General features: G+C 40.3%; 1 protein-coding gene and 1 long non-coding RNA gene across 3 annotated transcripts in view; one reads left to right on the top strand and one right to left on the bottom strand.

Moving 5' to 3' along the window:
- Positions 1 to 25476, top strand: part of Sppl3 (signal peptide peptidase like 3) — a 102511-nt gene that overhangs the window by 42403 nt on the left and 34632 nt on the right. Inside the window, exons 1-2 of one of the 2 annotated variants that reach the window (XM_042055869.1) lie at positions 12369 to 12413; positions 12549 to 12626. In XM_042055869.1, the coding sequence (XP_041911803.1) occupies positions 12388 to 12413; positions 12549 to 12626 (104 nt within the window). In that variant the 5' untranslated portion in view covers positions 12369 to 12387. Of the gene's footprint in view, positions 1 to 12368; positions 12414 to 12548; positions 12627 to 25476 lie in introns of those variants that run through there. The other variant, XM_038344539.2, reaches the window with a different exon arrangement.
- LOC121677339 lies at positions 12283 to 21473 on the bottom strand. Its single transcript, XR_006020893.1, has 2 exons — positions 21314 to 21473; positions 12283 to 12679 (listed from the first exon to the last, which is right to left on the bottom strand). It is a non-coding gene; the product is annotated as an uncharacterized LOC121677339 (long non-coding RNA).

The raw sequence follows: 25476 nt of genomic DNA, 5'->3' as shown, positions 1-25476 counted from the left end.
TTATGTCTAAAAGCCACATATGAGTGAGTACATATGATATTTGTCTTTCTGGGTCTGGATTACCTCACTCAATATGATGTTTTCTAGATCCGTCCATTTGTTGCAAATTTCAAGATGTTATTTTTTTCTGCTGTGTAGTACTCCATTGTGTGATGTGCCATTCCTTTGTTGTCTTACTGCTCTAGCTAGGACCTCAAGGGCTACATTGAATAGATATGGAGAGAGTGACAACCTTGTCTTGTTCCTGACTTCAGTGGGATCACTGTGAGTTTCTCTCCATTTAGCTTGATGTTGGCTGTTGGCCTGCTGTATATTACCTTTATTATGTTTAGGTATGTTCCTTGTATCTCTGCTGCTGTCTCCAAGACCTTTATCATGAAGGGGTACTGGATTTTGTTGAAGTTTTTTTTGTGGGGTTTTTTTTTTTTTTTGCATCTAATGAGATGATCATGTGGGTTTAATTTTTCAGCTTGTTTATATGGTGGATTACATTGACAGATTTTTGTATGTTGAACCATCCCTGCATCTCTGGGATGAAGCTGACTTGGTAATGATGGATGATATTTCTGATGTATTCTTGGATTTGGTTTGCCAGTATTTTATTATTTTTGCATTGATTCATGAGTGAGATTGGTCTGTAATTCTTTTTCTTAGTAATGTCTTTGTGTGGCTTGGCAAAGTTCCTTCTGTTTCTATTGTGTGGAACAATTTGAGGAATATTGGTATTAGTTCTTTGAAAGTCTTGTAGAATTCTGAGCTGAAACAATCTGGTCCTGGGTGCTTTTTTTAAATTTCTTTGTTCAGAGACTTTTGATGACTGTTTCTATTTCTTTGGCAGTAATAGGTCTATTTATCTGGTCTTTAATTTTTTTTTCAGTTTTTTATTGATATTTATTGAGCTCTACATTTTTCTCTTCTCCTCTCCCTGTCTCTCCCCTCCCCACTTTAATCCCCCCCCAAGGTCCCCTTGCTCCCAATTTACTCAGGAGATCTTGTCTTTTTATACTTTCTACTTCCCATGTAGATTAGATCTATGTAAGTCTCTCTTAGTGTCCGCATTGTTGTCTAAATTCTCCGGGATTGTGGATTGTAGGCTGGCTTTCTTTACTTTATGTTTAAAAACCACCTATGAGTGAGTACATGTGATAATTGTCTTTCTGTGTCTGGGTTATCTCATTCAAATGTTTTCTAGCTCCATCCATTTTCCTGCAAAATTCAAACTGTCTTTCAGCCATTTTAGATTCCTCTGTTGGGAGTTCTGTTTAGGTCTGTACTCCATTTTTTTTATTAGATTGTGTGTTCTTTTGGTGTCCATTTTTTTTTTTGAGTTCTTTGTGTATTTTGGAGATCAGACCTCTGTCTGATGCGGGGTTAGTGAAGATCTTTTCCCATTCTGTAGGCTGTCGTTTTGTCTTGTTGACCGTGTTCTTTGCTTTACAGAAGCTTTTCAGTTTCAGGAGGTCCCATTTATTAATTGTTTCTCTCAGTGTCTGTGCTGCTGGGGTTATATTTAGGAAGTGGTTCCCTGTGCCAATGCGTTCAAGTATACTTCCCACTTTCTGTTCTATAAGGTTCAGTGTGGCTGGCTTTACATTGAGGTCTCAGATCCGTTTGGACTTGAGTTTTGTGCATGATGATAGATATGGGTCTATTTTCATTCTTCTACATGTTAATATCCAGTTATGCCAGAACCATTTGTTAAATATGCTTTCTTTTTTTCCATTTGAAACTTTTTGCTTCCTTGTCAAAAATCAGGTGTTCGAAGGTGTGTGGATTGATATCCGGGTCTTCTATTCAGTTCCATTGGTCCTCCTGTCAGTTTTTATGCCAATACCAGGCTGTTTTCAGTACTGTAGCTCTGTAGTAGAGTTTGAAGTCAGGGATTGTGATGCCTCCAGAAGTTCTTTTATTGTACAGGATTGTTTTGGCTCTCCTGGGTTTTTTGCTTTTTCATATGAAGTTGAATACTGTTCTTTTGAGGTCTTTGAAAAATTTTGCTGGGATTTTGATGGGCATTGCATTGAATCTATAGATTGCTTTTGGTAAGATTGATTTAATTTTGGTAAGTGATATTTATCCAGAAAGTTGTCCATTTCTTTTAAGTTTTCCAATTTTATGAAGTACAGGTTTTCTAAATATGACCTAATGGAATTCTCTAGATTTTCTCTGTGTCTGTTGTTATGCCCCCCTTTTTGTTTCTGATTTCGTTAATTTGGATATTCTTTCTCTGTCATTTGGTTAGTTTAGTACAGACTATTTTGTTTTAAATAAGACTTAATGGTGATGTTGCACACCTTTAATCCCAGCACTCAGGAGGTAGAGGCAGGCAGCTCTGTGCGTTCAAGGCCAGCCTGGTCTACAGATTGAGTTCCAGGACAGCCAGGGCTTCCCAGAAAAACCAGGTCTCAGGGGAAACAACAACATAAAAAACCAAGACTTAATGGTAAAAGCCAATTATGCCACTGGTTATAAGGGAAGTGTTTTTTAAAATCCATTAATTTTTTTATTAAAAAGTATTGTGTTACAATATACAGAGCCAAAACTTGAGCCTTACCATATTAGTTATTGATCAGTATACAATTCAGTGGCACTAGTATGTTCAGTTATGTTTGATGTAACTGCCCACAGGTATCACAATTGCTTTTCTATAACCACATAACCACAGCTTTTCTATCCTTCCCCAAAACTGCACATATCAAACAGTAACTTCACGATCTCCTTTGCTCCAGTCATCATAAATTCTAGCCTTTTTATTTTTATGAATTTGAACTATTTTAGATCCCTTATGTGAATGAAGTCAATCTTGTTCTTTTGCATATGGTTATTTCACTCAACATCATGTTTTCAAAATCCATGCACATTTTACGTAATGAGAATTTCTATGCTAAGTCTGACTGATACTCACATGTGTGTCACCCTTGTTCATCCATCTACCCATCTTTGACCATGTGGGTGGTTTCTGCCATTGAGGTGCTGTGCATGATATTAATACAAAAATTGGTGTGTCTGAGTTCCTGCTTTCAGTTCTTTAGGAACATGCATATCCAGATTATATTACGTTGTTTGAGACATTTAGGAGTAGTTTCATTGAAAATACCAATTTTGGTCATGATATGTAATGTCAATTCTTGGTTGTTGACATCTGGAATTAACCAAAATCCAAGTGGCTGGGTATACCTGAGAAGGAATTTTGTCTTTTTTAATTAATCATTTGAAGTGCAAGGACCCACCTTTACTCTGGGTGATAGCCTCTGTAAAGGCCATGGAAGAAGGAATCTTGCTCTCTTTGCCTGCTTGCCCTAGCTCTTCCTGGCAAGTCCATTTCTTCATTGGCATTAGAACATACTTCTTCAAGATTCATGTACTGCAGACCAGCTGAGGCATCCAGCCTCATAGACTGAACAACTACTGGATTCTTGGACTTTGCATTTATGGACAGCCATTGTTGGACTAGCTGGACCACAGCCCATCTGTCTCTCTAATAAACTCCTTCATATGTGTTATAGATTCTTTCTAACAGTTCTTTCCTCTAGAGAACCCTAATAGAAATTTCTGTGAGTTTTTAAGATTTATTTTGGTCATAGATTCATTCTAACAGTTCTGTTCCTCTAGAGAACTATGACTAATATAAGTTTCTGTGAGTTTTTCTCATGTTCTAAAACAGTCTTGGATTAGGCACAAAAGCTGCTTTTTACCCTCCTGTGAATAAATCATTTGAACAGTGTGATATGTACACTGTTTTCTTCCAATTTGCACTTAACTTTGGAAATTGATGGCCTAAATGTTTCTTTGCCATATGTTTGTTGTGGTCAATGTAGTAAAGTTTATAATACTGGATATTTTCTCAAGTCACAATTAAAATGTGCATGCTTTTTTGCATCTGTGACCTGAGGAAGCAGAGGGTCATCATAGGAAAGAGTTGAAGGTTTACCATGGACCTTCATGTGCGGTCTTCTGCTGTGTGGATCCATTCTTAACATTTCACAGGTTACCATAAAGTACTTGTGTAAACCAACTCTAGCTCATCTCTGTTGCCTTGGAGACTACACTTTTTTTTTCATCTGAATTTCTTTGGTCATTGGTATGATTGATGGAAGTAATCTTTTTTTACTATGTTAGTCCTGGTAAACGCAGCTGTTAACATATAGTTTACTTTGTATATGTTCTTCCCATTTAGTATCTGATAGTCCTGCTTGATAATGATAAAACAATATAAAGTATAAGATAATATTTAAAATGGTAAGAAAAAGAATAAATTGCTTGATACTTGTGAAGGAATGAAGATATTTTGATACTTAGCAACACTATCTTATCATGGTCTGACTCTAAGATGCTGAGGATTGCTGCTAGCTCATAAACACAGTTCCTGTGTACAGAGTGGCCATGTGGGTTTAAGGCTTACACACAAATACTACCTTTGTGAAAGCAAAATCCACTCATCTCTCCCGCTAAATGCACCATCCAGTAGTAAATGGTTCTGCTTTACAGATTGTATTCACTGTAAAAATTAGCCCTCAGGGAAGAACGAGGAGGTTGTCCTTTTAACTTAGCGGCTGTCTTAGCCAGGTGTCCTTGTTGAGAAAACAGGAGGACATAGCAGTGTCTGTTCAAATAGTAAATGTTTGGAGCTTCGTGAGCCATATGGTGTCTGTCACAAATACTCAGTGGTTGAAGTGCTGAAGTGGCAGCCTCAACACTACATAGAGAATTGGACTTGTCTTTGTCTATTGAAATGTAGTAATTGCCTGTAGTTTGCTGATTTCCTGAAATGTGGTAATCCATCCCATAGCTCTTTATTTCTCCCTCAACTTCATTCTGCTGCTTTGTATCGTGTGTCCTCGCAAGATTGTGCTCTTGCTCATTTTTTGTACTTTGCACATAAATGATTGATTTGTTAAATTTTTATTTGATAAGATACTGGTTCTGTCAAGCTTAGGATACAGTCAGTCACTCATTGTGTAACTGTTTTGAGAAGTACTCATTGGAAGTTTGTCACTGTGCAGACATCACTACTTGTACTTGCACAGAATTGAACAGTCCGTGATTTTTTATCAAAATGTCACTATGTGGTATGGTTCATATTGGGATTTTTCCCTTAAAAATGAAAAAGAAGGGAAATAATTATGGGCATTATGTTAGACAGATTGTTTAAGTCAAAATGATTGGGCTAGCCAGGCCACCACACCTTTAATTCAGCACTTGGGAGGCAGAGGCAGGTAGATAATCTGAGTTCAAGACCAGCCTGACATTCAGAGCAAGTTCTAAGACAGTCAGGGCCACACAGAAAAACCCCGTCTCAAAAAAAAAACAGCAAAAAAAAAAAAAAAAAAAAAAAATGCTTGGGCTGAATGGCTTGCCAGATAAAGGTGCTTACTGACGTGCCCAACAATCTTTTTAATCATTAAAATTTATTTTTAGCCTTGTTGATGTGTCTGAATGTTTTGTTCACCTGTATGCCTGTGCTTCGTGAGTGTGCCTTGTGCCTTTTGAGGGCAGAGGGTGCTGGATCCTCTGGAACTGGAATTATAGTTGCCACTGTGTGAGTACCGGGAGTCAGACCTCGATCCTCTGGTTTTAATTCTGTCTCCAGGACATACATGGTAGAAGGAAAAAACCAACCCCTGCAAGTTGTCCACTGACCTTCATACCAGACTGTGGCACATGCACTCCTACACATATGCATCCATATATACACACAGCATGAACAAATGTACTGAAAATGTAGGTGTTAGTGGCCTAACCTACCCACCAGAAAAGTCCCACTGTGTGGTTCACAACTCACTGGCACCTAAAAATTTCACTGTGGTCCCTTGAGCCCAGTGGCACCTTACTGTAGTACTAATCGTGGTGTTGTTCAGCGGGCATGCAACTTTTGTTTTTGATTTTAAAGCCAGTTTATCCTAGAATGTTCTTGATGAAGCAGTAAAGATTCCTTAAGTAAGTCTCAATCCTTGTACACTTTTTAACGAGAAAGTGGGAAGTTCCCACAAGCATCTGTGCATTTGCCAGCACCATTGCTCATCTTTAGCAGAGCACATGTGCAGCTGTGTGACACACTAGCTGGTGGAGACATTATCTGTTCTTTTGGGTAAGATGCCATTTTTACTTGAAAGAATACAGTGGACACACTAAACTTAATCAAGCTATCAGTTCTTCAAAGCAAAATAAGCCTGGCTAATAGTAAAATTTGAGCTTTCAAATAGAAATTAGAGATTTGGGGGATTTTTTATCTACTGCCACCAGCTTCGGGAATGGCATTAACAGGAATTTTCAAATATTGTATAAGGAGAACTGACTAGCTTTCAGAACTGGATTAATTTAGTGCAGCAACAGCTTATACATTGCTTGCATCATTTTACAAAACCTTCTGTGGATAAAAAGATTATCCAAAGTACAAAATAGGTCATCCAGTTCAGATGTAATCTATTCTTGTCATTGTGGTTACTCTATTGACAAGATTTCAATTCTCACCTTTAAGAAAATTGCTCTTGTCAAGTGTGGTGGCTCATGCCTTCAGTCCCAGAAGCTGTGGCAAGAGGATTGTGATTTTAAGGCTAACCTAAAGTCGGTAGTGAGACCCTGTCTTAATAAATAAAAAGCAACAAATTACCCTATGAACATCAGAGAAAACAGTATCACCCCCATTATTTGAAAAAGTTGTTTAAAAACCCACTCTTTTGCATGCCTGATTTTTTGTTTTGTTTTGTTTTGTTTTGTTTTTTTTTTTTGGTTTTTCGAGACAGGGTTTCCCTGTACTTTCTAGAGCCTGTCCTGGAACTAGCTCTTGTAGACCAGGCTGGCCTCGAACTCAGGGATCCGCCTGCCTCTGCCTCCGGAGTGCTGGGATTAAAGGCGTGCACCACCACCGCCCGGCCCGCATGCCTGATTTTTTTTTGTCTGGGTTCAAGACTGGCAACATGTGGCAATATGTGAAGTATACACAGAGTATCCAGCTGTGTTCCAGATCAGACATGGGGAAGCTTACAAAGGTGTGAAAGAAGGCCCTTTTCAGTTTTCTGTTGTTCAGAAAAGGTGTTATTTATGTTCACATACAGTAATTTCATTTTAAATAAATTAACAAATACTTTAAACTTCTCAGTATCTTGGGGTATTTTGTTTTGCTTTGTTTTGTTTTGTTTTGAGATGGTATCAGTTGGTCTAGACTGGTCTTGAACTTCTGCCTCCACATCCCAAGTTCTCTAATTACAGGTTTATATACAATCAAGTTATTCCATTTCTAATAGGGTAAATATCATAAACTCCCACTTACCAAATAAAAGCTTAACTTCAGAGTCCTCAGTTTTAGGAGTATAAATTGTCACACAACTGAAAAGTGGGTGGCTGGTCGGAGGCAGCACTCCTCAGAGCTGGAGTAGGAGGACTGGGTTTGTTGATGGACAAGAATGCTTTTCATTGTACTGATGTGTGGGACACATTACTCAATAGTGCTCTCTGTGTTTTTGGCTTAGCAGGACTTTTTAGTGTTACACACACTCTGGTAAGCAGCTCGAAATAGATTTTAACTGGCCAAGTTTCTAAAGTCCAGCATGGTCCCGACATTCTTAGGACGCACGGCAATGTCTTGGATATTAGAGTACTTCTTGGCTTTGTCTATTAAAGGCCTGGTGGGATAGGATTAGAGAATCCATGCTTTTTATACTTAGCCTCAAATATCAGCGCTTGACAGGCATCAAGACGTCACTGGCCAAGTTTTCCTGTCTGTGTAAAATAATAATAGGCCAACCTGATTTGGGCATGTTTCAAATGTATGTAATTGCTTCACATTTCATAAGGATTTGTTTATTTCAGAAAACAGCATAGTTCTTTCTTTAATGTACATTCGAAGTCTTTGGGAACAGACCCACCAAAGGGCTCGAGGTACAAGAATTCTCTGACAGTCTGAGATGGAGGGCAGGAAGAGGCTCTGGAGTAAGGTAGCTGGGCAAAATTTCCTAGAATTCCCCAAACACCCACCCATTTTCTTGACAGAGCTGTCTACTTTTCCTCCCTTCCTCCTGCCTGCCTGTCTGAGTTATTACTACCTTTAAATAATAACAGTATGCTTCAAAAAAAAAAGCAAGACTAGGCTGGGCGGTGGTGGCGCATGCCTTTAATCCCAGCACTCGGGAGGCAGAGGCAGGCGGATCTCTTGAGTTCGAGACCAGCCTGGTCTACAAGAGCTAGTTCCAGGACAGGCTCTAAAGCTGCAGAGAAAACCAAAAAAAAAAAAAAAAGCAAGACTGCAAAAGCCAACTCATTGCCTTAAACCACCATCAAAAAGCCAGCCCCGAGGAGAACTTTGTCACATCTCTAGTAAGGGAAAAAGAGCAATTTTCAATTGCTTTTCAAAACACCCACAAAAACCATACACGCAGCTGCCTAACCTTATTTTCAACCAAATTTTAAATTGTAACTACATCAGAAATTCAGCGCAAATGTAAATCATACTAGCATAACAGTTTTCAAGCATGGCAGCTTTGGCAGAGTTTAAGGGAACAGGAATTTGAATCCATTTCTGGTGCAAGTGCAAAATGGTGTGCCACCTCTGTAGGCAGTTTGTACGGCCTGTCACATCGCAAATGCAGTTCGTTCCCTGCTCCACTCTCACAAGTTTGCAGCCTGAGTACAGCTTTCAAGAGTCTTTATACAGAGTCGTTTGCTCTAGCAGAAGTTTTATAATTTTATTTACTTTATGTGTATGAGTGTTTTGTCTGCTTTTATGTATGTGCATCACATGTGTGCTTGGTGCCCACAGAGGTCCGAAGACATCGGATCCGCTGGACCCACTGCCACCCCTTAGGTGCTAGGCACCTAGCCCAGATCCTCTATAGAGTATCAAGTACTCTAAAGTGCTGAGGCATCACTCCATCAGCTGGAGTAGAATTTGAAACAGGTCCAGTTTTTTTCCATAAGGGATAGGGGTGGGGAGAACAACCAGGATCGGTGAGGAGAGTTGGCAGTTAAGAGCTCAGGCTGTTCTTTCAAGGGACCTGAATATGAGTCTAGTTTACCAGCTTAGCTGTCTTGCCAACCTTCATACTTCTAATTATAATCAGACTTTGCCTTAGGTTTTGCCAGAGTAGGGCTGTGGCTCTGTGTGCTTGCCTGGCATGTACAGCGTCCTGGGTTCAATCCCCAACAAGAAGAGAGAACTAGCAGTAATAAAATTAGATTTTTTTTTAAATTTTATTATGTGAGTCTATGTTTGTGGACAGTCAGAGGACAGCATAGGTTCTCCTTCCACCTTAGGGGACATGGAGATTGAACTCATGTTAACAGGCTTGGCTGCAGACACCTTTACTCACCAAGCCATCTTCTCAGTCATGACTCTAAAACAAAACAAAATTTTTTTATTGAAAATTTCAAACATGCAAAAAGTGGAAGACCATAATAAAATTTTCTGTACTTGTTATTCTAACTTAACTATTCCCCCCTGGTTTTGTTGTTACTGTTGTTTCGGCTCTGGTCTCTCTTACCTTTTTTTTTTCCCCTTGAAGCATTTTATATTTTAAGAATGCATAGTTTACTTATCAAAGGATGGGTTTAGGTCTCTTAATGTCTCATTTAATCTGGGAACCCCACTGATGACAGATCAGGTGGGCAAGAGGGTCTACACGGGGAGTTCAGAGCAGCCAGGGATACACAGACTTTCTCTCAAAAACAAGCTAAAATCTTTGAGACATTTTCTAGCCAAGCTGTCATTGAACTCTCTAGGTAACTAAAGATGACCTTAGACTTCTGATTTTCCTGCCTCCCCTTCCAAATGCTGGGACTACAGGCATGAATCACCATATCTGGTTTAAATAAGGTGTTTCCAAAAGCAAAACAAAAAAAAAATTTTTTTTGATTGGTTAAAGTGGGAAGTCCCAGTTAGACATTAGTTGACAGTTTCTGATTGGGTAATATGCTATCAGGTTTTGATTGGGTAATATGCTATCAGGTTTTGATTTACTTAAGGTTGGAGCCATCTGAACTATGAACTTCTGACTAAATTTTGTTTGTTTTAAATACCCTTAAGTGCTTGATATATCTATAATAGCTACTGCTCAGAAACTGACTTCAGGGTTGGCCAGATGACTCAGCAGGTAAAGGCACTGGCTGCTGATAAGCAATAATCAGAGATGATCTCCAGAACCCACATAATGGAATGAAAAAATTGTACCCTAAGGGTCTCACATACCTATGTGTACATATACACACAAAAGTAAATAAATAAATAAATAAATAAATAAATGTAGTGATTATTTCTAAAGATAGACTGCCTGTGGACCCTTATGTCTTAACATGAAGTTTTAATTGTATGCTTTGAATGGGGGCATCTCCAGTAGATCAGACTTCACTTTGTAGCCAAAGATGGTCTTGAACATCTGATTCTTGAACTTCCACATCTGAGTCCTAGGATTGCAGGTGTGCACCACCATACCTAACTAAAGATCAGAGGACATATTATAGCCTTTCCTCCTCACTAGGAAGTACAGTCAGCATGCAGAAAGGGTGGAGTATCTCCCATCTTTATAAAACTGCAATTTTTTAAAGTGATACACACACACACCACAGCACATTGGAGGTCAGAGGACAGTTCTCAGGAATCCATTCTCCTCTACTACCTTGGTATCAGTAACTCAGTGAACAAACTCAAATCCTCATTGGGCCAGCATGCTCACTGAGCCATCTTGTCAGCCCATAAAAATTCCTTTTAAAGGATCTCTCCATCCTTCTTCCTTCATGCCATTCTGTTCTCCTATTACAGAGAGAGAGAGAGAGAGAGAGAGAGAGAGAGAGAGGGGGAGGGATGGAGGGAGGGAGTCTTAGCTCCATTTTTCTTAACTTAATTTTCTTACCAGTTCCTATTTAATATTCATCACTTCGTTAGAGCACTCTTTGTTGAGGTTACCACTCCATGTGACACAGACAACATTGAGTACATGTGCTATACTGTGACCTACTCATCTTAACCAGTGGTAGCTCTGTAGAGTGCTGCTGTTTGCAAATGGGAAAAATGATGTGTAAAGAGATTGGGTAGCCAGCCTCAGTGACCACAGGATTAAAGCTCAGCATAATCTAACCCTACTCCTTCATTAAAGTGACAGCTGTCCTTGACTCCTTCTCTTTCTCAATTTGATTTTCTTTCCTGTGCCTCCTAGCTGATGTTCAGATTTGGAGGGTCCTCAGGCCATCATCATCTCTGGCCTTTTCCCACTGCTGTTAAGACACACTCACGCACACCTGTGGACTCACTTAGAGGAAGCCGATAAGCTTCTGCACTTGTACATCTTGCTGTCAGTGTACTCAAAACTTGGCTCTGACTCTCCCTCCTTTGTTTTGCTCTTTTTCTGAGTAGTACAACTCAGGTGCTCAGTAGAAACCTGGGAATCCCCCCCCAGTTTTCCTCTCTTGGTTCCCACACTCAACCAGATCCTGTTTATTGTAGATTATGTGTTTCATTCACCTCTTTCCGCCCCATTCCACCTGCTGCCTTTACATGCAGTGTCTGTTCTTTCTCCTCTGCAGCACTGTCCACAATTACATTCACTTAGGTTGAGGGGAAAAAGAGAAGAAGTCTCATTCCCCAAGTGGCTCACTATCAGAATACCTGGCTCACACGCATCATTAAATTGTCAGAATTAGTGTGCTGGGAATGTTGTTGAGTGATAGAGCACTTATTTCAAATGCTTACAATGAATTGAGTTCAGCCCTCAACACAACAGAATCTTTATCTGGTGGTGCACACCTTTAGTCCCAACACCTCGGAGACAGAGGCAGAAGGATCTCTGAGTTTGAGGCCGGCCTGATCTACAGTAATGAGTTCCAGGACAGTCAGGGCTACATGGAGAGAATTCTTTTTGCTGAACAATAATAATAAAATAATAATAATAATAATAATAATAATGGTGATAAAGATACTGTTCTGCTCAGGATTGGGTAATGTGAATGGTGAGTTCCTGGAGATGCTTGAAAATAAAATTTTGTGTAGTTGAGCATGGGAGCTAAGGCATTGATAGTGGGACTGGAGGTGAAGGGTATGAAATTGCAGGGCTGCCATCCATCCGGGTCATAAGAGAAGCAGCCATCAGGAAGATGTCAGTTTTTTTCAGGCAATTGAATACAAAGTATAAGATAGTAATTAGTTTTAGATCCTCCTTACCACATCCAGATGACAATAATCTGTAGACATTAGAAAACAAGAAAAGGTATCGAGGAGAGATATGGTCTTTACCTTATCATTAATTCAAACCAACAAAGGACTATTGGTCATTCATTGTAAACACATAAAAGCATAAGTGCTGAGATTTTTTTTTTTATTGGAATAGGTTTAAGTTGGTAGTGGATGTTACAAACGTTATGTATCATCATACAGAGATGAAGTTTTTACACCATAACAATGCTATGAAGCTCTCTTTGTGTCCCGTGTGGTAAGTTAGCATATTTTGTTTTAATGGTTTGTGTTGCTAATGCTAACGTACATCTCATTTAGTAAATGCAGGGACTGTGAACTCCTTGAGCACCTGCAGCCTGTGAGTTAATATTTGTCCTCTTTATTTCTCTAGGGCCTATTCCCTGGTGGATTCCAGTCAAGTGTCGACATTTCTGATTTCCATTCTTCTGATAGTCTATGGTAGTTTCAGGTAAGATATTCTCCATGGGGTTGTTTTCATCAGCAGGTAGAAGGAACTTTGCTCTGTGGAGAGAAAAGGGTTTTGTAAGGACTTGAGTTCCAGTGGGTAATTCTAATATTTGTTCTTTGGTTGACTGCTGTTAAACAATCATGTTTAACACGTTAAACTATGACTTTAGCATATTAATGCAAATGTGGAAAAACTAATTGCTTAAAACTAGGTCTGCAGATAGTGAGTGACTCATAGAAAAAGTTGAGCTTACTGGGAAGGCTATAAGGGGCACTGACAGTAATTTTCTGTACCACTGGGATCAAAAATTAGAAAGAATTCAGAATACAAAAAAAATACATGCTGCAAAATGAATGATAGTCACTGTTTTGTTTGTTTATTTCTCTAACTCCAAATCAAAGTGTAACCGAAGGCCTTTAATAGACAGAGGAGGATCAAGTAAACCAGAGTGCAGCTGTGCTCACGGAGCTGGTAAAGTTCTCCTTGTCCTGAAGAACTGCTTCATGACTAGCATCTTTACAGAAGTTAATTTTCCCTTACTACAAAAGCATTGGCATAGGTTGATCCCTACAAATTGCTAATAATAGTCTTTTTTTTAACCTTCTGAAACGATTTCATGTAACTCACCGTTACTCGAGTTGAGTGTGGTAAATTACCAAGTCTTCTCCCTGTTGCCTTTGGGAGTGCTGAGACTGGATCCTGATGACTACATATTCATCCTAGCACTCAGTCATATGACTAGAAGAAAACATGAAGAAGACAGACAGATGTCCCCTTCTCAGACAGTCTTTGGTTGAAGGACTGTAGTGGGTGTGTAATTGAGATCATTGTGTGGCCGACACAACTACAATGATGGCTGTGGAGAGAATGGCTCAACAGCCCTGCCGTCCACTTGATCCTTTGGCTTCTAGAACCTGTTGTAAGTCCAGCCACAAGGGGTCCAACACCCTCTTCTGGCCTCTGAGGGCACCAGGACGCGTATGGTGTACACTCAGAAAGACACAACACACATACACACAAAATATGAAAATGGGAGTAAAGGCTGCTTGGGAAATTTTAAGTTAATTTCATGAAACAGCACGAATAATAAATATATCAGCAAAAGAATTTTGAACTACCTAATGTTTCTGGATGTTGATACTTTGTGAAATCACAGACTTTCAGTTCTTTATTATAGCCATTGTAGAAGAAAGATGTATCACTATATATACACTGACTAATTCTTTAACCACAGAGATGTCTACAGAAGCCCTAAGCTCTTTGCTGGTTTGTTGGCTTTTCTGTTTGGTGGTGGTGGTGTTTTGTCAGCACAAGCTAGACTCCTCTGTTAGGTGACTTCTCATCAGATTGGCTTGTAAGCAAGTCTGTGGGGCTTATTCCCGATTAATGATTGATGTGGGAAGGCACAGCCTTCTAGGGCAGTGCCACCCCAGGACAGGTAGTTCAAGTGGTCCTGGGTTGTATAAGAAAACAGCTGAACAAGCCATGGAGGGCCAGCCAGTAGCAGCATTCCTCTGGTTCTGCTTCAGTTCCTGCTTCATAGTCCCTGCCCTGATTCAGTGATAGACTGTAATCGGGGTTTGTAAGCCAGATAAATAAACCCTTGCCTTCACTGAATCACTTTCGGGTGTGATGTTTCTCCAGCAGAGTAAAATAGGACACATTTCTATTTATGTATGTATTTACTTTGAGACAGAGTCTCTCTATATAACCCTGGCTGTCCTGGAACTCCCTCTAGACCAGGATGGCCTCAAACTCACAGAGATCTGCCTGCCTGCCTTTGCCTCCTTAAGTACTGGAACTAAAGACGTGTCACCATGCCCAGTTTAAGACTGTGTTATTTGAGACAGGGTTTTTCTGTGTAGCCCTGAACTGTCCTGGAACTCCCTCTGTAGACTATGCTGTCCTTGAGCTTGCCTCCTGAGTGCTGAGATTAAAGGTGTGTACCTCCGTCGCCCAGCGAGGATACAATTCTCTTTCTTTCTTTCTTTCTTTCTTTCTTTCTTTCTTTCTTTCTTTCTTTCTTTGTTTTGTTTTTTTGTTTTTGTTTTTGTTTTTGTTTTTTGAGACAGGGTTTCTCTGAAGCTTTTTTAGAGCCTGTCCTGGAACTAGCTCTTGTAGACCAGGCTGGCCTCGAACTCACAGAGATCCACCTGCCTCTGCCTCCCGAGTGCTGGGATTAAAGGCGTGCGCCACCACCGTCCGGCAAGGATACAATTCTTAATCACTTTTAGGAAGCCATGGCAGTTTAGAACCTTACCAGAGTGATCAGTATTATCCATATTTTGTGTTTTTACCCCTATTTTATCTTTTATTACCCCTGATACCATGTATCAACATTTAAAAAGACTTACAATTTAAAACAAAAAGAGCCATCTTTAGAGTTACAACTCATACCACTTTTATTAGTGAAAATTACCTTTTCATACACACATACACAGAGTTGTGTACATTTAGAAAGTTCCTTTATATACAGATTCTTTTCACACAACACCCCAAGTATTTTCTGTAGTCATAATATTAGTGTTTAGTAATTTAATATTTCTTCATGCTGTTTTTGTTGGACATATGAGCTGTTAACATTTTTGTATCTTTTTTTTCACCTTTGGTTAAACTCTATTATTAAGATAAACATTTAGGGCCAGTTAAAGTGGCTCAGCAAATAAAGGCACTTGTTACACCAGCCCAGAAATCCAAGTCAGATCCTGTAGACACAAGTTTCTGTCCTACCTGGTTCTAGTCCTGCAGTCTTTCAGTCCCAGAGAAACACACAGAGGCTTATATTAATTAGAAACCATTTGGCCTATTAGCTCAGGCTTATTATTAACTAGCTCTTACAACTTAAATTAATCCATAATTCTTGTCTATGTTTAGCCACGTGGCTTGGTACCTTTTCTCAGTAAGGTATTCTCATCTTACTACTTGTACATCCGGCTGGTGACTGCATCTCTGCCTTTCCTCTTCCCAGAATTTTCCTAGTCTGGTTGCCCCAGCTATACTTCCTGCCTGCCTATTAGTCAGTCAGTGTTTTATTAAACCAATATAAGTGACATATCTTTACAGTGTACTAGTGTAGGAGGTCCTTCTGTCTATGTGTTTCTCTCATTGGTTAATGAATAAAGAAATTGCCTTGGCCTGTTGATAGGGGAGAACTTAACTTAGGTAGGCCGGGAAAACTAAATGGCATGCTGGGAGAGAGGAGGCAGAGTCAGAGGAGAAGCCATGGGTCTTCTGCCTGAGACAGACGCTGGTTAGAATCTTTGCTGGTAAACCACATCCACGTGGTGATATACAGATGAATAGAAATGGGTTAAATTAATGAGTTAGCCAATAAAAAGCTAGAGCTAATGGGCCAAGCAGTGTTTTAATGAATACAATTTCTGTGTGGTTATTTTGGGGCTGAGCTAGCCAGGCAGCCAGGTCAAACAAGCAGGCCCTCCCCCTACAGTGTACAAAAGCATTATCCCACAGCAAGATCCCTTGAATCCATGTAAAAGGAAGGAGAGAACCAACTATGCAAAGTTGTCCTCTGACCTCCACACGCACCATGGCACACATACCTACATATACATCATGCATGCACCCCCCCCCATGTGAAATATATTTGTTTAAAGATAAACATTTAAAAGTTGAAATACATGAACTGTCTCTTCCTACTACATGTTGCCGTATTATTTCCAGAAAATTGCACCAGTTCAAGATTGGACAAATCTTAGCATTGTATTAAAGAGAGTAACAGGATTATTGTATAGGTGTCAAGGATCTCTTTGGCGAATCTCCTGGTGTACAGTGAAAAGACGGGAGCACTGCTTGTGTGCCTAGAGATCAGAAGGAGGCAACAGAGCTACAGATAGATGTGAGCCTACATATGGGTGCTAGGAACTGAACTTGGGTTCCGTGCAAGAGCAACAAGTGCTTTTAACATCTGAGATAGCTCTCCTGCCCATTTTATTTCTTTGTTTGACAAGGTCTCACCATGCTGTGCCCTGGCTGTCCTAGAGTTAGCTGTATACACCAGACTGCTCTTGAACTCACAGAGCTCCAACTTCCCGATCCATAATAACTACTCATCTCCCTAGATGTGCCTGCTCAGGACACCCCAGCGTGGTTTCTTAGGATGTGACCCCTGTCATTGTCTGCTTTCATTGCTGTGTTTAACAGCGTCTACTTTTAGTGTGTTTCACTTCTTTGTAGGGCTGAGTAGCTTTTCTGGCTGTCTGTGCTGCTGCTATTTTGGCTGTTATGAATAACAATGCTGTGAATGCTTATGTATAAGTGTTGATGTGAGAGTACATTTTTATTTCTCTTCAGTAGCAGAAACACTAGATGATACGGTAATTCTTTGATTTAACATTTTAAGAATTGCCACTGTTTTCCGAGGCATCTGTACCACTTTATGTTCTCACCAGCATTGTATGAGTTTCTTCACATTTTCACCAACAGTTCTCTAGTGTTAGTGTTTTCTTCATCTTTACTAGCATGTATCAATTACATATCATAGATTTCAACTGTCTGATTTCCAAACCTGTATATCAGTATTTTCTCCTTAGTCCATACAAGCACATTACTCCCTTATTGCCCTTCCTTTTTTGACTCTATTCTTCTTCCCAAACAGTCCTTTTCTGCTTGCATGTTTCCTTCTTTATGTTTGTTATTACTGTTCAGTCTAGACTCAGCATGTAAAAGGAAATATGATTTTTATCTTTCTCAGCCAGGTTAATTACACTTAATATGATGAATTCCACTTTTACTTATTTTCCTGCAAATGGTATAATTTCATTTCCTTTATGGCTAAATTGTGTGTGTGTGTGTGTGTGTGTGTGTGTGGTCCGTTGGTTCATTAAAAAAAATCAAAGGAAATGCATGACTTGCCTATTACCATACATTGGTGTGAGGTATCTCTGGTGCATGCTTCAATGCTCAATAGCTTCCTTTAACTCTTTAACTAGAAGTGATTATCAGGATCTTACTGCAGTTTCTTTTTTTCAAGAACCTGCATCCTGATTTCCATGGTATTGGAACTAATTTACATTCCCATCAGCTGGGTGCACATAATGTATTCCTTTTCTCTCCTGTGTCCTTACCAGCATTTGGGCTTATGTATGTTGTTTGTTTCTGGATGGTAGCCACTCTGGGTTAAGATGGAACCTCAGGGGCTGGGGAGATGGTCAGTGGTTAAGAGCACTGGCTGCTCTTCCAGAGGACCTTGGTTCAATTCCCAGCACCCACATGGTGGCTCACAACTGTCTGTAATTCTATTTCCAGGAGACCCAACACTTATGGCAAAGCACCAGTGTACGTAAAATATAAATAAATAAATATTTTTTAAAAAAGACGGAACCTCAGCATCATTTCAGTTACCCATTGTCGCCATTCTTCTGTGATCCTGTGGTGTGAAGTGGCACCGCGTTTCCTTGGTGACTCACTGTGTCCCCATCTTTTCATGTGTTTTGTCATCCGTATAGAGTTTTGTGGGCCCACCCCATGGGGGTCAAGTCCAGGGTCATAAGCATGCCATACTTACCCTGAGTTCTTCTCCCCATTTTTATCTTCCTAGTGTTGAATTTAAGAGTTCTTTACATACTGTGAAGATGTCTTTAGTGGTTACATACTTGCAAAACATTTTTCTTTCTTCCAGTCTCTGGGTTTGTCTTTTCATTTTCTATATAATTGTAGTTGTATATTTCCTGGTGAACTGACCTTTGTAAATTATCCCTCTGTATCAGTGGCTCTCAACTTGTGGGTCAAGATCCCTTTGACAAACTTCTGTCTCCAAAATGTTTGCATTTTTTATGATTAACAACAATTGCAAAATTACAGTTATGGAGTAGCAATTATAATAATTTTATTGTTTGAGTCACCATAGCATGTATTAAACTGTATTAAAGGGTTGCAGTGTTAGGAAGGTTGAGAACCACTGTTTATACTTCCTAACAGTTTTTGTTACTATTTTACTGAGTCTGATGTTAGTATACCCACTCAAAGTCTTTTAATTTTTTTCAGTTTTCAAGAATTTGTTAAAGATGTATCAAAATCAAGCTACAATGACAGATTTAAATGACAGCCTTGGAAATACCAAATTTTTTTTACATTTATTTTTTAGTTATGTGTGTATGTAGGGTATGTGCACATACAAGTGCATCATTTCATAGCCTTCTTCCTTGGAGGCGTTCAGATAAATATATGTTTGTTAAATGATTCATAATACCCTTTGATAGAAACATTTTGTACAGTATTTCAGTCAAAATTGAGCAAGGGCCGTGGTCTGGATGACAAGTTTACGCTAGAGAATAGCACAGGTTGTCATGCTGTCTGGCTGCGGATCATCCCACAGCTCTTCCTGACCATGGCACTCTCAAATACAGTGGTGATCCAGATGTGTGCTGTTGCCAGCTGAATATGGACCTCATTGTCTCAACTGTGCACAGCACCATGTCAGACCTGCAGAGCTTTGTGCACACCATGTTTCTCCTTGTCCTAAGGCACACGGTGTAGGTTTTCCACAACAGGCCAAGGACTTGGCTCAGAAAATCCTTTAGAATCTAAAGCATGAGTTTATTTCCAAGCATTGGTGGGGCAAGAGTGTAGCTCAGTGTAGAACACTTGACCTGCCTGTCGTGTTCACTCTGGTTTTGAGCTGCAGTGGCACAAATTATTAAAGTTTTTTGTGTTTGTGGTGCCTGTACATGTTATGTGGGGGTATATTATGGTAGAGTCCTCAATAGCACTCTACCTTATTTTTTAAGATAGCATCCCTCACTGATCCTGGAACACATCAATTCGGTAGCCTGAGTAGCCAGTAAGCACTATTAATCCATCTGTCTCTGGCCCTAACACTGGGGCTATAGATAACCCTACTGCACTTGGCCTTTACTCTGCTCCTGGGGATCTGAACTCAGGTCCTCGTGCTTGTGTGGTTTACTGACTGAGGCATCTCCCCAAATTTTATTCCTTTCTTATGATTTAATTCTTACCTTTAAACAAAGAAAAAATATAGTTAGATCTCTACCTCAGCCTTATTAAAGCCTTACTAAGACATAGAGTGTGTTAAACAACTTCCTGCTATAATGTTATGATAAACTCTTGTCGTGACCATGATCTATTTAATACTGATTAGTTGGCCTTTGGATTCCACTCAGCTCAGGATTAAACCATAGCGTCATGTCGAAGGTTGCTGACCTGACATTGTCTGCAGTGAGACAGGACACACGCACAGGTCAGAGGAACTGCATAATGCAGTGATATGAAAGCTGTCCTTAGCACATTAGTACGTGGAAGACTCTAAAGTGGTGTGTCTGTCCTAGAAGTGGATGGGGAGATGGCTCAGTAAGAAAGTGGAATGATCTAGCACACATGGCAGTATGTGCCTGCAACCCTGGCTTTGGGGGATGGACACAGGCAGATCCAGTCAGCTTAGCCCAAACAGCCATGTTCAGTAACAGACCATCTCAAAAACTGAGGGGGAGTATGATAGAGGAAGATGCCAGAAGACTTCCTCTGTCTTCCGCAGGTGCTCACATAGGTATGTGTTCCTGCGTACAGCACACACACACACACACACACACACGGAGAGAGTGTAAATACATACTAAATGTATGTATTTAAAAGTTGTGGGGATAAAAGTTCTGGGGCTCTCTTGTTTTGTACTATTATTATTCTTATTGTTGTTGTTATTTTGCATGTTTTGTATTGTGGCTTTTACGTTATTTTTCTGGGGGTGAGGTGCTAGAGGTCTTGAGCAGCTCAAGGTCAGGCAGGGGACATGAGCACTAGAGCTGGTTTGCCAGGACTGCCTAGCAAAGAGCGCAGACTTCCTGATCAGACAGCAAAGAGCTTGACTTTAGTTGTAGAAGCTGAAAGTCCAGTGTATAAGATGCCGCCAAGGAGGCCTTCATCCTGACACCTCTCCTTGCCTCATGGATTTGATCTTCACACATAGAATCCTTCATATGTTCTTCTCTCCTGACTACACAGATGTCTGGAAGGACCATCTGTCTCTCCCTTTCTCTTCGCCACATCTGCTCATTTCCTGTGATACCATTTTAAGCCAGGTGTGGTAGTACACACCTTTAGTCCTAGCACTTGGAGAACACAGGCAAGTGTATTTCTGTGAGTTCAAGACCAGCTTGCTAGTCCAGTCCTAAGACTGCACTGTGAGACTCTGTCTAAGGGAGGTAGAAAAAGGAAACAATCTTACCTATAATATTTAAAACTGTCTGCATTCAGTCAGTCACATGTTCAGGTCCTGTAGTTAAAACTACAGATAAGAATCTTGTGAGTGTACTGTTCAGTCCAACTTAAGAATGATCATATTACTGTTCAGACTACAATACTCTGAATAATTTTGAAGCGGGGTACTTTAATCTTGCCAGGAAAATATAATGAATAATTGCCTAGGAATTTGTAGTCCCCTGTTTATAGGGTTATTCTGGAAATCAAAGGAAATCGTGCCCTGGTCAGTGTGGCACACTTCTTTAATCCCAGCAGGAAGACTAGATAGGCAAATCTCTGTATCTCTGTGACTTTCAGGATATCCAGGACTGTTACACAGAGAAACCTTGTCTCAGAAACAGAGAGAGAGAGAGAGAGGGAGGGAGGGAGGAGAGAGAGAGAGAGAGAGAGAGAGAGAGAGAGAGAGAGAGAGAGAGAGAGAGAGAGAGAGAGAGAGAGAGAGGAGACCGACCGACCTTGGGCTGGAGAGTTCCAGTTCAGTGGTAGAACGTTTTCATGGCACATCTGAAGACTTAGGTTCCATTCCCAGCACTGAAGAAAGAACCATCCTAGCACAGTGCCTGGCCAGTGTGAGTCAGTTAAGGCTAGCTATTATAAACTGAGTGTGCTGGCACACTCCTGTTATCCCTGCAGTGAGCAGATAGAGACAAGACATCAGAAGTTCAAGGACATGTTTGGTTACATAGTAACTTAGACCCAGTCTCACACTGTCCTTCCCTTGCCCACCCCCCAAAAAAACAGATGTCATTATTGTGGCCCTAAGAGTATTTCCAGCTACTTCATCAGAAGACCATCCTCTTTAATATGCATCTATGGTGGGTCAGATGGTCAAGAGACAGGATTTCTTTGCTGTGTAGCCCAGGCTGGCCTCAAACTTGCTGTTCTCCTATATCTTCCTCTTGAATGACGACTGTGTGCATCAATAATTGATATTTGCCTCCTATAACTTGACCTACTACTACTTCCTGTTCAGTTACAGTTGATATAAAGTGGAAATAAAAATAATTGGTTTGGTTATTTTTTATTTTTATATTTTAAAGACAGGATCTCACTATGTAACACTGGCTGATTCAGACTTTTAATCCAAACTTGCTCTCCTCTTGCCTCAGCCTCCCAACTACTGGCATTTTGGGCTTTGCCACCATGTCCAGTTCCTTCTGTCGGTCATTTTTCTTACTTTCTTATTGTGTGTGTATTTGTGTGTGAGTGGTGTGTTTGTGGCAGTGTGCCCCAACCTGCATGTGGAGGGACCACTCTGTGGAGCTGATCCTTACCCTCCATGTTTATGTGGATCAAACTCAGATCATCAGGCTTGCACAGCAAGCTCTTGACCTGCTAAACTCTCGCATCCCACGGTGATCATTTAAACATTGATTTCAGTAAGCAAATAGCCAGGGTGCAATTTGAATGGAGTGTACAGTAATAACATTTTGGTGTGTTGGCATATTATGTTATTGTATAGCAGTAATAAGATTGTGGTGGTGGGACAGGGCTGGGGGAATGAGAGTAATCATCTATGAAGACAGAACAGACTGTTCAAGGTCTAGCCAAACACTTTGATGTCCGTAGTTAATAAGTTACCAAGTAAGTGAGGATAAAAGCCCATAATTCAAAATAGTCCCAGCACTCCAAGGCAGAAGTCTTCTGCAAAGGCATTTAAACAGTTGGAATCTGCTGTCAGCTATGTGAGTATACCAAGCTATTGCTGGATTCCAGTCACAGAGGCCTGCCCAAGCCAGGCCAGCAATCCTAACACTTCCCAGCTTGAGCAAGCGTGTACAGCCCTCCACTTCACTTACACAGATTTCTGTGTATGCAGCAGTGACCCTTAATGATCAGACAAGGCTTGATTTTGAGCAGGATTTAGGCAACTGAGAAACTCAAGGTCACTTACATAAGACCTGGTAGAAGTGGTCATCTCCATAAATTTCTTGTGCTCCAACACGACCTGCCAGCAAGACAGTGAGAGATGGATTTAGTTGCTTGGTTGATTTGTTTGGGGGTTTTACTTTAAGATACTCTTTAAAAATTGAATGTATCTGTACGTGTATTTGTTGGGGAATGTGTTTGTGTGAGTACAGGTACCCAGCTGAGTCCAGGAAGCATCCAGTTCCTTGGAGTTGTTGTTACAGGTTACTGACCACCCACATTGGGCACTAGAAACCAAATTCAGGTCCTCTTGGAACAGAGCACACACTTGTAACTGCTGAGCCATCTCCCTGGTACTTGCTCTTTTTTTTTTTTTTTTTTTTTTGTAAGGCCTCTAGGTAGTCCAGGCTAGTCTCTAATTTGTAAAATATCCTGCCTCAGCCTCCTGTATACTGAGATTATAAACCTGTGCTGCCATGCCCATCTTCGAGGTAGAGAGTTTTTTTTTAAGGGAGCAAGGTGTGGCATTTTGCTTCTTTGCAAGAGTTTCACTATATATTTATGTTTATGGGTTTGTTCATATGAGTACAGGTGCTTGAGGAGGCCAGAAGCGGGTGTTGATTGGCTCCCTGGAGCTGGAGTTATAGTGGCCACGAGCTGCTGAAGTTCAGGAGAGTGATCACAGGTCCTCTGTGAGAACAGTGCACGTTCTTCATGGCTGAACTCTCTCCAGCTCCTATTTTTTCTGATGCTGCTTTTATTTTTTATTACATGCAAGTAAGTGGGTTTGTAACCTTTCCTATGTATATTCTTATTCTACTTGATCCTCTGTCACCAGTGACCTTCCACTCCAGTCCTCTTTTTCCCACAAATACACCCTTTCTGCCTTCTTGGTATATATTCTGTTACCCTCTTGTTGACTTCCTTCGCTGTGCCTTTAGACAGATGTTCATCAGAATCAGCTGGAATAGGAAAGATAAATATCATATTGTTACCTCATATGTGGAATCTAGATTTATATACATGTATGTTGTTGGACTTTCTTATCAGACTTTCTTTGGACTGCCAGCTCCCCAATAATGATACAGAGACCTCTTATTAATTAACACAGAGACCTCTTATTGATTATGAAAGCTTGGCCTTTAGCTTAGGCTTGTTCCCAGCTAGCTCTTATAACTTAAGTATAACTGTTTGTATTATTCTGTTTTGTCACATGACTAGTTACCTATCCTCCATAATGTGTGTCCAACTTCTTCATTGTCTTGCTGGTGTCTCCTGCTGCGCATATTCTATACCTGAGTTCCTCTCTCTGCCCAGAAGTCCCACCTATTCTTTCCTGCCTACCAGCCATTCAGCTCTTTATTAAACCAGTCAGGTGCCTTAGGCAGATAAGACAAGACAGACACATCATCACACAACATAAACAAATATCCCACAACACATCTACATAATACATATATAAGAAATGAAGTAGAAAGGATGGCTGTAATAGAAGAGGAAGGAGGTCTAAAGGTAGCGTTCTTAGTAGCTCTCAGCTAATAATAAATTAAAAGAGCTAAATAGTCCCTTAACCTGGCTAGCACTGGTCTCAGCACCCAGGTTCATTCTCCCATCTTCGTAGAGAGACTGTGTGATGACAGTGCCTCCAGTAAGACCAGAAAGGCAACTGGCAGCTTTCCAGTCCAGAGTGTCAGGATGTGCCAGAGGAGTGGAAGCTTGGCCCCAGGGCAGAGATGTAAATAAAGATTCTTGTAAAGTTACCCAGCTATCACGAGAGTCAGAGAAGCAGTGTGGCCATAACGAATGTACTTACTGTTATTATATTCATAAGTGGATTTGAAAACTCAGATTACTGCACATCGTCCCAAAGCATGCCCACAGGGAAGAGGCAGTCTATGTGTTCCCCTGGCTGCAGACCAGTCTAGACGTCCCAGCCTTCAGGTGATTAGCGCCGTCATAAGACCTAATGAATGTTAGGTACAGAGGGACGGAACCGTACACTGAAAATTACCACAGGTACTGTGGCAAAAGAAATTCATTTAAAATGTCATATACAGGATTTTTGGGGGTTTTTTATGTGTTTTATTGTTGTTTTATAGACCTAATTAGAAGCAAGAAGTAACAGTTTGTCCAACATCCAGTCACTATAACAATTCCCCTAGGACCAATGGGGATGGGTAGTTAAATTAGTCTTTCATTTAGATCTTTTGGTAGATCTAAAAATAAGATACCAAATGTATATAAGCAGATGAATGTTAGAATTAGAAAACTGAATAGTCTAGATTTGATTATTATTATTAGTCTCTCAGTGTGTGTGTGCGTGTGCGTGCATACAAAATACAAAAAGTGACATTTTCAGGATAGTGTTCTGCAGACAGCAAAGGAAAGGAATTCTGACTCACAATGAGTGATCCCTGTTTACTGGCTCAAGCTTCTATACCATGCAGCAAAAGCATTCCCTGAGTCAAAGAGATCTGAGAGAGTATGGATCCATGCATGTGAGGAAACATTGTGACAGTATCTGAAGAAAATGTCTGTTCCAGTAGCCAACTTGGAACAATTTATCATTCACATGGCATCTGATTATCATCTGATCATGTGGTCATCTGATTAGGTCTATAAAACATGTAGAGTACTCAGTGATAGAAAGTAATCTCCGAGACCGAATGCTGCTTCGCATCACTCCATAAGCACCAGAACAACTGAGCAAGTGACAAATTAGACAAAATATATAGCGATATGAAAATAC

The sequence above is a fragment of the Arvicola amphibius genome, chromosome 10 (genome assembly GCF_903992535.2).
Source record: "Arvicola amphibius chromosome 10, mArvAmp1.2, whole genome shotgun sequence".
Taxonomy (NCBI): Eukaryota; Metazoa; Chordata; class Mammalia; order Rodentia; family Cricetidae; genus Arvicola; species Arvicola amphibius.
This window is presented reverse-complemented; position numbering and strand designations above follow the sequence as displayed.